The sequence below is a fragment of the Solanum dulcamara genome, chromosome 9, assembly GCF_947179165.1.
Source record: "Solanum dulcamara chromosome 9, daSolDulc1.2, whole genome shotgun sequence".
Lineage (NCBI taxonomy): Eukaryota > Viridiplantae > Streptophyta > Magnoliopsida > Solanales > Solanaceae > Solanum > Solanum dulcamara.
This window is the reverse complement of record NC_077245.1, coordinates 72,191,294-72,204,978: the sequence shown is the minus strand read 5'-3', so window position 1 is coordinate 72,204,978 and position 13,685 is coordinate 72,191,294. Positions and strand designations below refer to the sequence as shown.

The 13,685-nt window shown below is 35.4% G+C and overlaps 1 protein-coding gene across 1 annotated transcript; it reads left to right on the top strand.

Annotated features, from left to right (window-relative positions):
• The first annotated feature begins 8,027 nt into the window (after positions 1 to 8,027).
• LOC129904348 (NDR1/HIN1-like protein 13) lies at positions 8,028 to 8,963 on the top strand. Its single transcript, XM_055979914.1, has one exon. It carries the CDS (start codon positions 8,077 to 8,079, stop codon positions 8,866 to 8,868), a length of 792 nt encoding a protein of 263 aa, XP_055835889.1. The 5' UTR covers positions 8,028 to 8,076; the 3' UTR covers positions 8,869 to 8,963.
• Positions 8,964 to 13,685: the final 4,722 nt, after the last annotated feature.

Genomic DNA, 13,685 nt, shown 5'->3' with positions numbered 1-13,685 from the left:
AAAGGTATGACCATCTGAAATTGGTCATGCTTCCACAAGCACGTTATGACTGATTAAATCTGAGACTGATGGACTATAAAAATATAACTGAATATAATTCTGCTTTATTTAGAATTATAGCTCAGTTAACTTTATGCGGAGATGAAATCACGGAACAAGATAAACTTGAAAAAACATACTCCATATTTCCACCCGCGAATATGCTCCTGCAGCAGCAATATCGCGAAAAAGGCTTTAAAAAATATTCTGAATTACTTTCTCACCTTCTTATTGCTGAAAGACATAATGAACTATTAATGAAAAATCATGATAGTCGGTCAGTTGGTTCTTTGCCACTCCCTGAAGTGAATCAGGCAAATTCTAACCAACGAGAAAGAGGCCATGGCCCCAGTCGTGGTCGTGGTCGTAGTCAAAGAAGAAATTTTAATCATGATGCTCGGCTGGCACCGAGAAATAACCAGCAATATAAAAGGCAGGGTAAAAAGCCAGAAGTTTTACCGAAGAATAATTCAGAAACAATATGTCATAGATGTGGAGGTGTGGGGCACTGGTCGCGTATTTGCCCGTCATCAAAACGCTTGGTTCAGCTATATCAGTCATCGTTAAAGAGGACAGAAAATAATCCAGAGACAAATTTTATCTCTGAGGATAATATTGAGCCCATGCATCTAGATGTAGCTGATTTCTTTAATTTTCCAGAAGTAAATATGAATGTTGATAAGCCCGATAATATTTAAACAATTCTCTTTGTTGTTGTATGTATTAAATATTATGTTTGTATTTTTCTAGATCCATGTAATAAAATAAAATTTTGTATAATAAATTATGTATTAATTATAATATTTTACTTTCTTTCTTTGTGAAGAAAATATGGAAATACCTCAAATATTGTTTGGATCAATGATAAATCACGAGGATATTTGTGTAATTGATAGTGGAACAACCCATGCTATATTTAAAGACGAGAAATATTTTTCCAATTTACTTAGAAGAAAAGCTAATGTTACTACAATTTCTGGTAATTCAAAAATGATAGAAGGCTCCGGAAGAGCTACTATAATTCTGCCTAAGGGAACAAAAATTGTTATAGAAGATGCACTTTTTTCTTCTAAATCCCCAAGAAACTTGTTAAGTTTTAAAGATATCCACAGAAATGGATATCATGTTGAGACACTAAATGAAATAAATATTGAATATCTTGGTATAACCAAGAGTGTCTCAGGCCAGAAATATATTTTGGAAAAATTACCAACTTTGTCATCTCGCCTATATTATGCAAAAATTAGTGCAATTGAAGCACATATGATCGTAAACCAGAAGTTTACTGATCCAAATACATTTGTGCTATGGCATGATCGAATAGGTCATCCTGGATCAATAATGATGAGATGAATTCTTGAAAATTCAACTGGACATCCGTTAAAGAACCAGAAGATTCTTACAAATGATGAATTTTCATGTGCTGCTTGTTATCAAGGCAAATTAATTGTCAGACCATCGACCCTGAAGGTTGGCATCGAATCTCCTGGCTTTTTAGAGCGTATACATGGACATATATGTGGGCCTATTCATCTACCTAGTGGATTGTTTAGATATTTTATGGTCTTAATAGATACATCATCTAGATGGTCTCATGTGTGCCTGTTATCATCTCGCAACCTGGCATTTGCGAAGTTGTTAGCACAAATAATAAGATTGAGAGCGCAATTTCCAGATTATCCAATTAAGGCCATTCGCCTTGATAATGCTGGAGAATTTACATCTCAAGCAATTAATGATTATTGCTTATCAATTGGAATAAAAATTGAACATCCTGTTGCTCATGTTCATACTCAAAATGGCCTTGCAGGGTCATTTATAAAGCGCCTACAATTAATAGCAAGACCTTTACTAATGAAAACAAAATTATCAATTACTGTTTGGGGTCATGCTATTTTACATGCAGCAGCACTTGTACGTCTCAGACCGACACATTATAATAAATACTCTTCGTCGCAATTAGTATTTGGTCATGAGCCAAATATAGCCCATTTAAGAATTTTTGGTTGTGCGGTATACGTGCCTGTAGCACCACCACAACGTACAAAAATGGGACATCAACGAAGGTTGGGCATATATGTTGGGTTTGACTCACCCTCCATAATTCGATACCTTGAACCGTTGACTGGAGATTTATTCACTGCTCGATTTGCAGATTGTCGGTTTGATGAAACAATTTTCTCGCCATTAGGGGGAGAGAAAAAGGAACCCGAAAGAGAAAAAAAAATTGCGTGGAAAGTTTCATCACTATCACATTTTGATCCACGCACCCGCACATATGAGCAGGAGGTCCAGAAGATCATCCACTTGCAGAAAATAGCAAATCAAATGCCAGATGCATTTACTGATTTGAAACGGATAACTAAGTCACATATACCTGCAGTGAATGTACCTATCCGGATTGATGTCCCAAAAGGACCATCTACAAGTATCATAGCTTCTGAATCCCAAACACGCTAGAAGCGTGGTAGACCGTTGGGTTCAAAGGATAAAAATCCTAGAAAGAAAAGCGTGAGAAATAATAAAGATGACACTACAATAGAACCTCCTGAAGAAGGTCAAGATTTGAGTAATCCTGATATTGCTGAAGAAATCAGTGAACCTGAGAGTCAAGTAAATGAAGAACTTTCAATAAATTCTTTTGGTGATGAGATAAATTTAGATCGATCTAAAATCACGGTTGATAATGTTTTTGCATATAATGTTGCACTTAACCTCATGCAAGATATTGAAAGTCTTGAGCCTAAATCCATCGAAGAATGTCGACGTATATGTGATTGGCCAGAATGGCAAAAGGTAATTCAATCAGAATTAGACTCACTTGCTAAACGTGAGGTTTTTGGACCTGTAGTCCAAACCCCTGAAGGTGTAAAACTTGTTGGCTATAAATGGGTTTTTGTTAGAAAACGAAATGAGAGAAATAAAATTGTAAGATATTAGGCACGCCTTGTTGCACAAGGATTCTCTCAAAGACCCGGAGTCAACTATGAAGAAACATATTCACCGGTTATGGATGGAATAACATTTCGATATCTCATCAGTTTAGTTGTACATAAAAATCTTGAAATACACCTAATGGATGTGGTTACAGCTTACCTTTATGGTTCACTTGATAATGAAATTTACATGAAAATTCCAGAAGGATTAAAATTGCCTGAAGCATGTAAAAAGTCTCGGGAAGTATACTCAATAAAACTCCAAAGATCATTATATGGTCTGAAACAATCAGGGCGCATGTGGTATAATCGCCTAAGTGAGTACTTAATAAATGAAGGTTATATTAATGATGTTATTTGTCCATGTGTTTTTATTAAGAAAACGGAATCAGAGTTTGTTATCCCCAACGCGAAGGCATTGGAACGGTATCAAACATATTTTGCGATACCTGAATGGTACTATTGATATGGGTTTATTTTATACTAACAAAGGTTGCGCAGACCTTATTGGTTATGCAAATGCAGGTTATTTATCAGACCCACATAAAGCTCAATCTCAGACAAGCTATCTATTTACACACGGAGGAACTGCTATATCATGGCAATCTACAAAACAGTTCATTGTTGCTACTTCTTCAAATCATGCTGAAATAATAGCAATTCATGAAGCAAGTAGAGAATGTGTGTGGTTGAGATCGATGATACAGTTCATCAAAGAAAGATGTGGTCTGGAAAATGATGTTAAAGTACTCATAGTTATATTCGAAGATAATACCGCGTGCATAGCTCAATTGAAAGGTGGCTTCATAAAAGGAGACAGAACGAAACATATTTCACCAAAATTATTTTTCACACACGATCTTCAGAAGAATGGTGAAATTGATGTACAACAAGTTCGTTCAAGTGATAATCTTGCAGATTTATTCACAAAGGCATTACCAACATCAACTTTTGAGAAATTAAGATATAAAGTTGGAATGCGCCATCTCCAAAATATCAAATGAAGCTTTCATCAGGGGGAGTAAAATACGCGCTGCACTCTTTTTTCTTTAACCAAGATTTTGTCCCACTGGGTTTTCCTGATAAGGTTTTTAATGAGGCAGCAATCAAGGCGTATTACCAGATATGTAGACACAAGCTTTATGGATATTCATGATAAATATGTATATTATGTTTTGTAAAGTTTTTTTTACACGTGGACATCTAAGGGGGAGTGTTAAGTGGAATGTAAGTGGAATGTCCACAATAAATTATTTAAATAAAGTGGGGCCCACTGAAAATGGGCAGCCCACTAATTGTTTCCTATATATATGCCATATTGGCATGAAGAAGGTAACGTAAAAAAAAAGGAAATTTCCTTCTCGTTCTCTTTTTGTTCCTCTGTTTTTCTTCCTTTTCTCTTACTCTCTCAGCTTTATTTTGTTAAAGATAGAATATTTCATAACAAATAAACCAATTTAGCATTTTTTAATTTTTTCATGTATGTCTACACTCACCTATCTTCTAAAGGTAGATTTGTCGTTTTCAATAGATCCTCATTCAATCAACGAAATAAATAAATACCGTTTTCAAATCAAAACTTCAAATTTAAACTCCAAATTACATGGTCAAACACCTACCTAGCTCTCGTCTGTCATCGATTTTGAAGTTGAAACTTAAAAGCTTGATTATTTTATTTTTTTGAAATTTAAAGTTATAATTGCACATATATTTTACTTGGAAAAATATTTAAAGTTCTGTAAGTGAAAGTTTTAAAAACCTAAAAATTAATCTATATCCGTTTATGAAAACTTACAAATATTTAAAGATCAATTTATATGACCAAACAAATATTACAAATAAAATTTCAAATTTTAATTTCGAAATCAATGATTTTTAAAAATGAACCAAATAAAATTGAGGACAAGAAGAAATGTTCAAAAACATGTGTAGAGAGAGGTGTGCCTTCTGGGTTTTGACCAAAAAAAAAACTCTTTAAAAAGGGCATTGAAAGTTTGGCTCTTCTGCACCTACGTGGTTCCACTCTCTTCGGGATTCCAAGTAATCTGGGTGGATTATTTAAATTTCTTATTGAATAAATCGTTAGTATATTAAGAATTATTTATTTATATTTTTACACTTTGATATATATATATATATATATATATATAAAGTATATATTATTAACCCTAAAATATAATTTAATATTTTATCGCTTTTTATATGACTTGATACGTATTTGTGAGTTGGATTTCTTACTGGTCTACTAGCTAGCTAGTTTGGATCATAATATATGAGTATTAAGTATAATTATCCGTCTGATAAGTAGCCCTAGAGAGTAGTATTTGACATAGAGTTAACCGAAATGTTAAAAAGGTTTAAAACCCTTAAATTATACTTTACAAATTTGAAATTCTAGCCCGCAAGGGCATAATTGAGTGGTTAGGGGGTGGGTCTCCCATGTGGGAGACATGGGATCGAATCCAACCTCCATCTGCTATTCAGTTGCGAGCTCATTACATGAAGCTTGTTTAATGCAATTTATATCTCCTGTATTATTTGTGAGCTATTGCACAATAAGCAGGTAGTACAAAATGCCCGGCCAAAGGACAAAGAATGTGGATTTCCTTGGGATTACTAATTTTTCTTTTACAAATTCTATACTTCAAGATTGAAGTTGAAATGATGGATCAATTTAATAATAAATATTTCTTTATTAAATTGTTTATTATCTTTATAAGTGTCAAAAAATGCATATAAACTATTCCTTTTTTTAGTTTCATATCTAAACTATTGAAAGTACGAGTTTCATACCTAAACTATCACTTTTAAGAAAGTATTTTTTACTTGCAAAAAAACTTTTCTTAAAATAAAATTTTTATTTCTGTTATATTCGATACGCAAGTAGGAAAAAATATTTTCCTAAAAATATACATACATATCTAACACAAAATGAGAAAATTATAAAATAAATAAATATAAATTAAGAGCGAAGAGTTAGATGGGGTAGGTATAATTTTATTTTTAAAAATAAATATTTTCTAGGAAGGAGTGGGGGGAAGGGGTATGAAGTATGAATATTTTAAAAATATTTTATAAAAGAAATTTAAAAAATAAAAGGAAGGGGGTGGGGGTGAAGCACGTGAGCAAGATATTCTAAATTTTATTTTAAAAAATATTTCTTTTTTTTGGGATAGAAATACATTAGTCTTTAACTTTTAACTAATATTAATAGTTTAGTTAATTTTTATCAAGGTAAAATATTTTATCCATGTGGCAATGTTTTTTCAAAAAATAGAGAGGGTAGAAAGAGTGTATTACACACGCCAGTGAGGTGTGTTTCTCAAACTAATAAGTGATAGTTTAGGTATGAAATTCACACTTTCAATAATTTAGATATGAAACTAAAAAAAATGATAGTTTAAATATGTGATAGTTTAAATATGTTTTTGACGCTTATCTTTATCTTAAATAAGTGTTGACTTATCAAATTGATTGTTATTTCAACCTCCTGAAATAACGAATATGAATATTGATAATCGAGTTTTAGAAAGAAAAAAAATTCAATTTCAAGTTTTTTCTTACAAAACTTCAAATGTATTCAATGATCAAATATCATTTTTTTTAACTCAACTTTAAATATCTTGTAAAATATCATATTCATATCACACACCTTATTTATTTAGTAGATTCTTCTTTTGTTTGCTACCTAATACTCTACTACGTCACAATTTTTTTATGAGAGTATTAGCTATCAATATTTAAGAAAGTCTCACTCTTTGAACTTTTCTCCTTTATCATTTTCTCTCTAATTTTTGTATGTGATATTTGATTTTCGATATTTATATTAAAATTTAATTAATTTAAATTATTGAAGTCTTATTTCAAGATAAAACATTTTTATTTAAAAAGACTTTATTTTTAAGATTCGAATTCAAAATTTTTAATTTGATATACATGACACATTCTCAGATGATTATGTTTCTCTCTTCTTAACGTAGTTTTTATTTTTCCTCAATTAATTATTTCATGTGTTTCTTGTTTGAATAATTCTTATTTCACTCTCAATTTATTTAAGTTTTACTGTTTCAACTTATTTCCCTTTCACCAAAACTCCGTTTGTTCACCGCTGCACAACAATGGTGTAATAAATTCCACACACAAATGATAAATTAAAATGGGAAATAGTCCACTAATTACTATACTGGGAAAATTGACTTAGTGAATTGATGTCACAAAAAATAAAAAAGTTGGATCTAAAATACTAATTAGTTTCTTGGATTGCAGATTATTTTTCGTTGTACAAAAATAACATACTTAATGTAATTTCACAAATAAAATTTGATGAAAATAAAGTGTACGTAAATCTTATGAGAAAGAAGAGCCGCTTCTGATAGACTAGTGATCATGTTATCATTTATGCTTCAAAAAGTTCGAACTATATGTTTTTTTTATGAGTTTTCCTTAGTCAATTCCAATTAGGGATGAACATTGGCTATTCAGAATAAAGTAGATATCAAATATCGATCTTTTAAAGTTTGGTCCAATACGGAAAATAAAGTTTTGATACGATATATTTTGATTTGGTTCGATAATTTGACTTTCAGTGATTTATGTTCACTCTTAGTCGCAATCTCACATAGTGATCTCTAATGGCTATATTTGCTCGTAATTGATGAGACTATATCTTATCAAGGCGATGATCAATAGCTGATTCGAAAAGACAATCGATGACAGTCGAATTGTGACACGACCTAGACTTCTACATAAGACAAGAATGAGAAATTTCTTTCACCTCATAGAGATAGGTATCAAATTATATCAATCATTAAGTTTTATTACTTAAAAAGACCCGTTCAATCACGTAAATTATAAATTATATGAATATAATTTTAGCGTTACTTCAAGCCTCGTCTCGGATAATTAAAGAGTGATACTTTCCCTTTAGTTTCTAATTTTGTTAATTTTTGTGTTTAGTGTTTTACAACTGTATCCTTCCAAACATATCACGCGTTTTTTCTTTCAATATTACACGCACACACGCACTACAATAAATATAAATACAACGCATCGCACCTTCACAATACAAACACCTCTTTCATTTCTGATTTTCTGTTACACTATGGCTGATCGTGTACATCCTCGAGATTCATCGCCGGCGAGCTCACCGCCATCGTCGAACAATTCCGGCGAAGCAGACGCGGGAACTCATACAAAGCCTGTGTCGTCGCCGGGAACGTATGTTGTTCAAGTACCAAAGGATCAAATCTACCGGTATCCTCCACCAGGGAATTCTCGCCGTTACGAAGTTCTGAGGAAACGGAAGCCTCGTCGGAGCTGCTGTTGCCGGTGCGTTTGCTACACTTTCTCTCTCCTTCTCATTCTCATTATCGCACTCGGAATCACTGTTGCCGTTCTCTACCTTGTCTTCCGACCTGAAGCTCCGAAGTATACTATCTCCGACGTCGCGATTAAGAATTTCAACTTAACTTCGTCGTCTCCGGTCTCGCCGGAATTCGACATTACTGTCCGAGCTGAAAATCCTAACAATAAGATCGGAATTTACTACCGGAAAGGAAGCTCCGTCATCGTACTCTACTCCGATGTCCGCCTCTGTAACGGCGACTTCCCGGCGTTCTATCAGCCAACGAACAACGTAACGGTTTTTCAGACGCCGTTAAAAGGATCAACTGTCTTGCTAGGAAACGCCGTTAAGACGGCGTTAAGGAATGAACAAATGAAAGGGAAAGTTCCGTTTAAGGTTAACATTAAAGCTCCCGTTAAAGTTAAAGTTGGCGCCGTTAAGACGTGGGAAATCACCGTTAAGGTTAAGTGTGACATAACGGTGAATGCTTTAACGGCAAAATCAAAAATAATTTCTAAAGATTGTAAATATAGTGTTAGGCTTTGGTAGTGAACTAGTGATATATACGAAAATTTAAATTCTTTTCCTTTGGTAGAAAAATTGGTTTATATAATACATTTTTTATTTTTATTTTTGTATTTTCACTTCTTTTTTTGCATTGTACAATATTAGAAGCATATAAATAGTCCATGATAAATCAGCAACAACATATTCAGGGAAGTTTTCAATGATCAATCAATCACTAGGAAATATTTTTCCGTAAAAAAGAACTTTTTGTGTATAACACGTACTAATGAAAGATTGAATAATGAGATAATAGTCAAAAACACATAAAATTATTACTTTTTTTTTGTGAATTTCACACTCCCAACTATTAGTCATTCCCTTTTTCTATTTGAATTATTACTATATACTCCCTCCGTCCATATTACTAGAAATATTTGTCTCATTATTTGATTACTTATTAAATTAAGATATAATTAATTATTTTTTTCTCATTTTAACCATACAATTAATATGTTTTGGAAGTTTAAACAAATTTTGAAAATTCAAAAACTTCTTTTCCAAGAGGCTAATTAATATGAACAAAGGGTAAAATAGTAAAGTTAAACATTCTATTAATGATTTTTTAATTATCGTGTAAAATGCAAAGTGTCCATCTAATATGGGGCGGATGTAGTATGTATTAAAGCACACCTAATTGAGTAGATGATGTTAGTTCAGATTGAAAAAGATAATAACTGATAGTTGATTCAATCAACTTGTGATGTATTTAATACATAAATGATGATAATTCAGATAAAAAAAAAGAACAATTAATAATTGAGGTGTAAAACTTGTGCAGATATTATTTGTTCTCTGCCAGGAGAACTTCCAGATTTAGATCCGGACTACTTCTTCTTCTTCTTTCTTTTTCTTTTTCTTTCCTTTTGCTTGTTTTCCAACGAATACCTCCAGATCTGTTCAGATTTGGCCTAGATCTATTGATTTTCGACGTCGTCTCGCGGTTTTCCATTTTTCCGACGTGAACAGTGTTTTCCGGTGTGAACAGAATTTCCAGCGTGAATCAGGTTCTTTTCAACTGGAGTTGGTACCTCCGGTTTACCTATATTTTTGTTCATACACTTATCGTTGCATTTTGCTAACTTTAAATTTTTGAATAACTTATTAATTCCTATGTATTTTCGTGGCTTTAGATAGTGATGGTAGACTAAGGTCATGTTCTCATTTAGGGACGGGATAGGGAACGAGGGTAAGGAGGGGTAAGTGGGTTAAATGAGCGTCTAGACTAAGAGTTGGTTCTTGGAACATTGGAACGTTAACGGGCAAATCCATAGAGCTAGTTAAGATCCTAAAGAAGAGAAAGATTAATATAGCTTGTGTCCAAGAGACCAAATGGGTAGGTTCTAAAGCTAGGAAGGTAGACGGGTATAAGCTTTGGTTTTCAGGTAGATCAAAATATAGCAATGGGGTAGGCATTTTAGTAGACAATGATCTAAGGGATCAGGTGGTGGAGGTTAGGAGAGTCAACGATAGGATGATGTCGATTAAGGTGATCGTTGAAGGAAGCACATTCAACATTATTAGTGCTTATGCGCCACAAGCGGGCTTAAGAGAGGAGGATAAGAGGCGCTTTTGGGAGGATTTGGACGAGTTAGTGGGAGGTATACCACCTACTGAGAAGCTTTTCGTGGGAGGAGATTTCAATGGGCACATCGGGTCTATTTCAGGAGGGTACGATGATGTGCATGGAGGCTTTGGCTACGGGGACAGAAATGGAGGAGGCATTTCACTTTTGGAATTCGCAAGAGCTTTTGGGTTGGTCATAGCCAATTCGAGTTTCCCAAAGAAGGAAGAGTTCCCAAAGAAGGAAGACCACTTGGTAACATTCCATAGTTCGGTGGCTAAGACTCAGATAGACTTTTTACTCCTGAGAAAGGTCGATAGAGGTCTGTGCAAAGACTGTAAGGTCATTCCGATAGACAACCTTACAACCCGACATAAGCTTTTGGTGATGGATTTAGGGATCAAGATGATGAGGAATAAGAGGGTCGGGGATGATCGATCTAGGATTCGATGGAGGAGTTTGACCACTGCAAATGCCCTGGAGATGGGAGAGAAGTTGAAGGTCATGGGGGCTTGGGATAGTAATGGGGATGCGGCCAGTATGTGGGATAGGACGGCTAGTTGTATTAGGACTGTGGCAAGGGAAGTGTTGGGAGTCTCGACTGGTAGTCGTAGTCGGCATCGAGGAGACTGGTGGTGGAACGAAGAAATGCAAGAAAAGGTGGAAGCAAAGAAGATGGCGTACGCAAAGTTGATAGAAAGCACAGATGAGATGGAGAAGTGGACGAATATGGAACTTTATAAAATAGCGAAAAAGGAGGCGAAGTCGGCGGTTTCGATGGCAAAAACAACAGCTTTTAAACGCCTTTATGCTGAACTAGAAGATAAAGGTGGGGATAGAAAATTGTTCAGGTTAGCCAGAGCGCGGGAGAGAAGGGCACGCGATGTGGACCAAGTGAAGTGCATTAAGGACGAGCATGGAAAAGTATTGGTAGACGAGACCCTCATTAAACAGAGATGGCAGTCCTATTTCCATAAACTCTTGAATGAGGAAGGGGACAAAGACTTTGTGTTGGGAGATTTAGAACATACAGGGAGGCGTCGCGATTTTGGGTATTGTAGGAGTATTAAGGTCGAGGAGGTTAAGAGTGTCGTTCGTAGGATGCGCTGGGGAAGAGCAACCGGACCTGACGAGATTCCTGGGGAATTTTGGAAGAGCACGAGCTCGGTAGGTTTGGAGTGGTTGACTAGGTTATTTAATGTCATCTTTAAAACGACAACGATGTCCGAAGAATGGAGGTCGAGCGTAATGATCCCTCTATACAAAAACAAAGGGGATATCCAGAGTTGCAACAACTATAGAGGTATTAAGCTACTAAGCCATACTATGAAACTGTGGGAAAGAGTGGTAGAGATGAGGGTGAGGAGAGACGTGTCTATTTCAGAGAACCAGTTTGGATTTATGCCGGGACGCTCAACTACAGAAGCCATCCATCTTATGAGGAGACTGGTGGAGCAGCATAGGGAGAGGAAGAGGGACTTGCATATGGTATTCATCGACCTAGAAAAGGCTTATGATAAAGTCCCAAGAGAAATACTATGGACATGTTTGGAGGCTAAAGGTGTACCTGTGGCATACATTAGGGTGATCAAGGACATGTACGAGGGAGCCAAAACCAGGGTAAGGACAGTAGGAGGGGACTCAGAGCACTTTCCAGTGGTGATGGGGTTGCATCAAGGATCAGCTCTTAGTCCTTTTTTATTTGCCTTAGTGATAGATGGATTGACGCGACAAATTCAAGATGCGGTGCCATGGTGTATGCTTTTCGCGGATGACATAGTCCTGATCGATGAGACTCGCCGCGGAGTTAACGCTAAGCTGGAGGATTGGAGACATACCTTGGAGTCTAAAGGGTTTAAGTTGAGTAGGACAAAGACAGAGTACTTAGAGTGCAAGTTCAGTGAGACACCTCAGGAGGTTGACGTTGAAGTTAGGCTTGGTGCTCAGGCCATCCAAAAGAGAAGTAGTTGCAAGTATCTTGGGTCTATCATGCAAGGCAGCGGGGAGATTGACGATGATGTCACACATCGTATTGGGGTAGGGTGGATGAAATGGAGGCTCGCTTTCGGAGTGCTGTGTGACAAGAATGTGCCACCAAAACTTAAGGGCAAGTTCTACAAAGTGGTGGTTAGACCGGCTATGCTGTATGGGGCGGAGTGTTGGCCAGTTAAGACTTCTCACATTCAAAAGATGAAAGTTGCTGAGATGAGAATGCTGAGATGGATGTGTGGGCACACCAGTAGCGACAGGATTAGAAATGAGGCTATTCGGGACAAGGTAGGAGTGGGCTCGGTGGAAGACAAGATGCGGGAAATGCGACTGAGATGGTATGGACATGTGAAGAGGAGAGACACAAATGCCCCAGTGCGGAGGTGTGAGAGGCTGGCCATGGATGGTTACAGAAGAGGTAGGGGTAGGCCGAAAAATTATTGGGGAGAGGTGATTAGACAGGACATGACACAGTTACAGCTTACGGAGGACATGACCTTAGATAGGAGGGTGTGGAGGACCCACATTAGGGTAGAATGCTAGTTCATAGTCTCGTTATTCTTCTCTATTCATAGGCGTAGTAGTGCATTACGATGTCTTGCGCTGTGAATTCTGATTTCTGTTATTTATGTTATTATTTATTACTTTCTATGCTTTGATTACTCTATTGAACCTGTGACGCTATCATTATTTATTTAATCGTTATTTGTTATTTGTATTTATTTATTTGTATTTATTTGTTATCTATTCGTTATTTGTTTGTTGTTTTTCTCATAAAGCTTTTAATTTCCTATTCTTATCTAACATTTTTTTTTATGCATTTATGCTTTTACTGAGCCGAGGGTCTCCAGGAAACAGTCGTCCTACCTTGGTAGGAGTAAGGTCTGCGTACATTCTACCCTCCCCAGACCCCATGTTGTGGTATTTCACTGAGTTGTTGTTGTTGTTGATCATTAACTATAAAATAATTGCTATAGTAAATTCATGTTTCATGTTGCAAGGATGCATATGGAGACCCATCCTTTTATTAAAAATTTTTTAAAAAAAGATCAAATTTATTTTCTCATTTTGCACCTATATTGACTCCCATCTTATCTCATGTTACCTGAAAAAATTGAGAAGTTTCCACAACTCCAACTACACCTTAGTCACAAAAAGTTGGGATCGATTATATAAATCCTCATTTTATCATTTCAGCTCATATCATATCATCATAATAATAATGAATAAAATCAAAGTGAAAAATACA

What these genes read in the sequence shown, in the direction of transcription:
- LOC129904348 (XM_055979914.1), top strand. Translation starts at nt 8,077, where the DNA reads ATGGCTGATCGTGTACATCCTCGAGATTCATCGCCGGCGAGCTCACCG.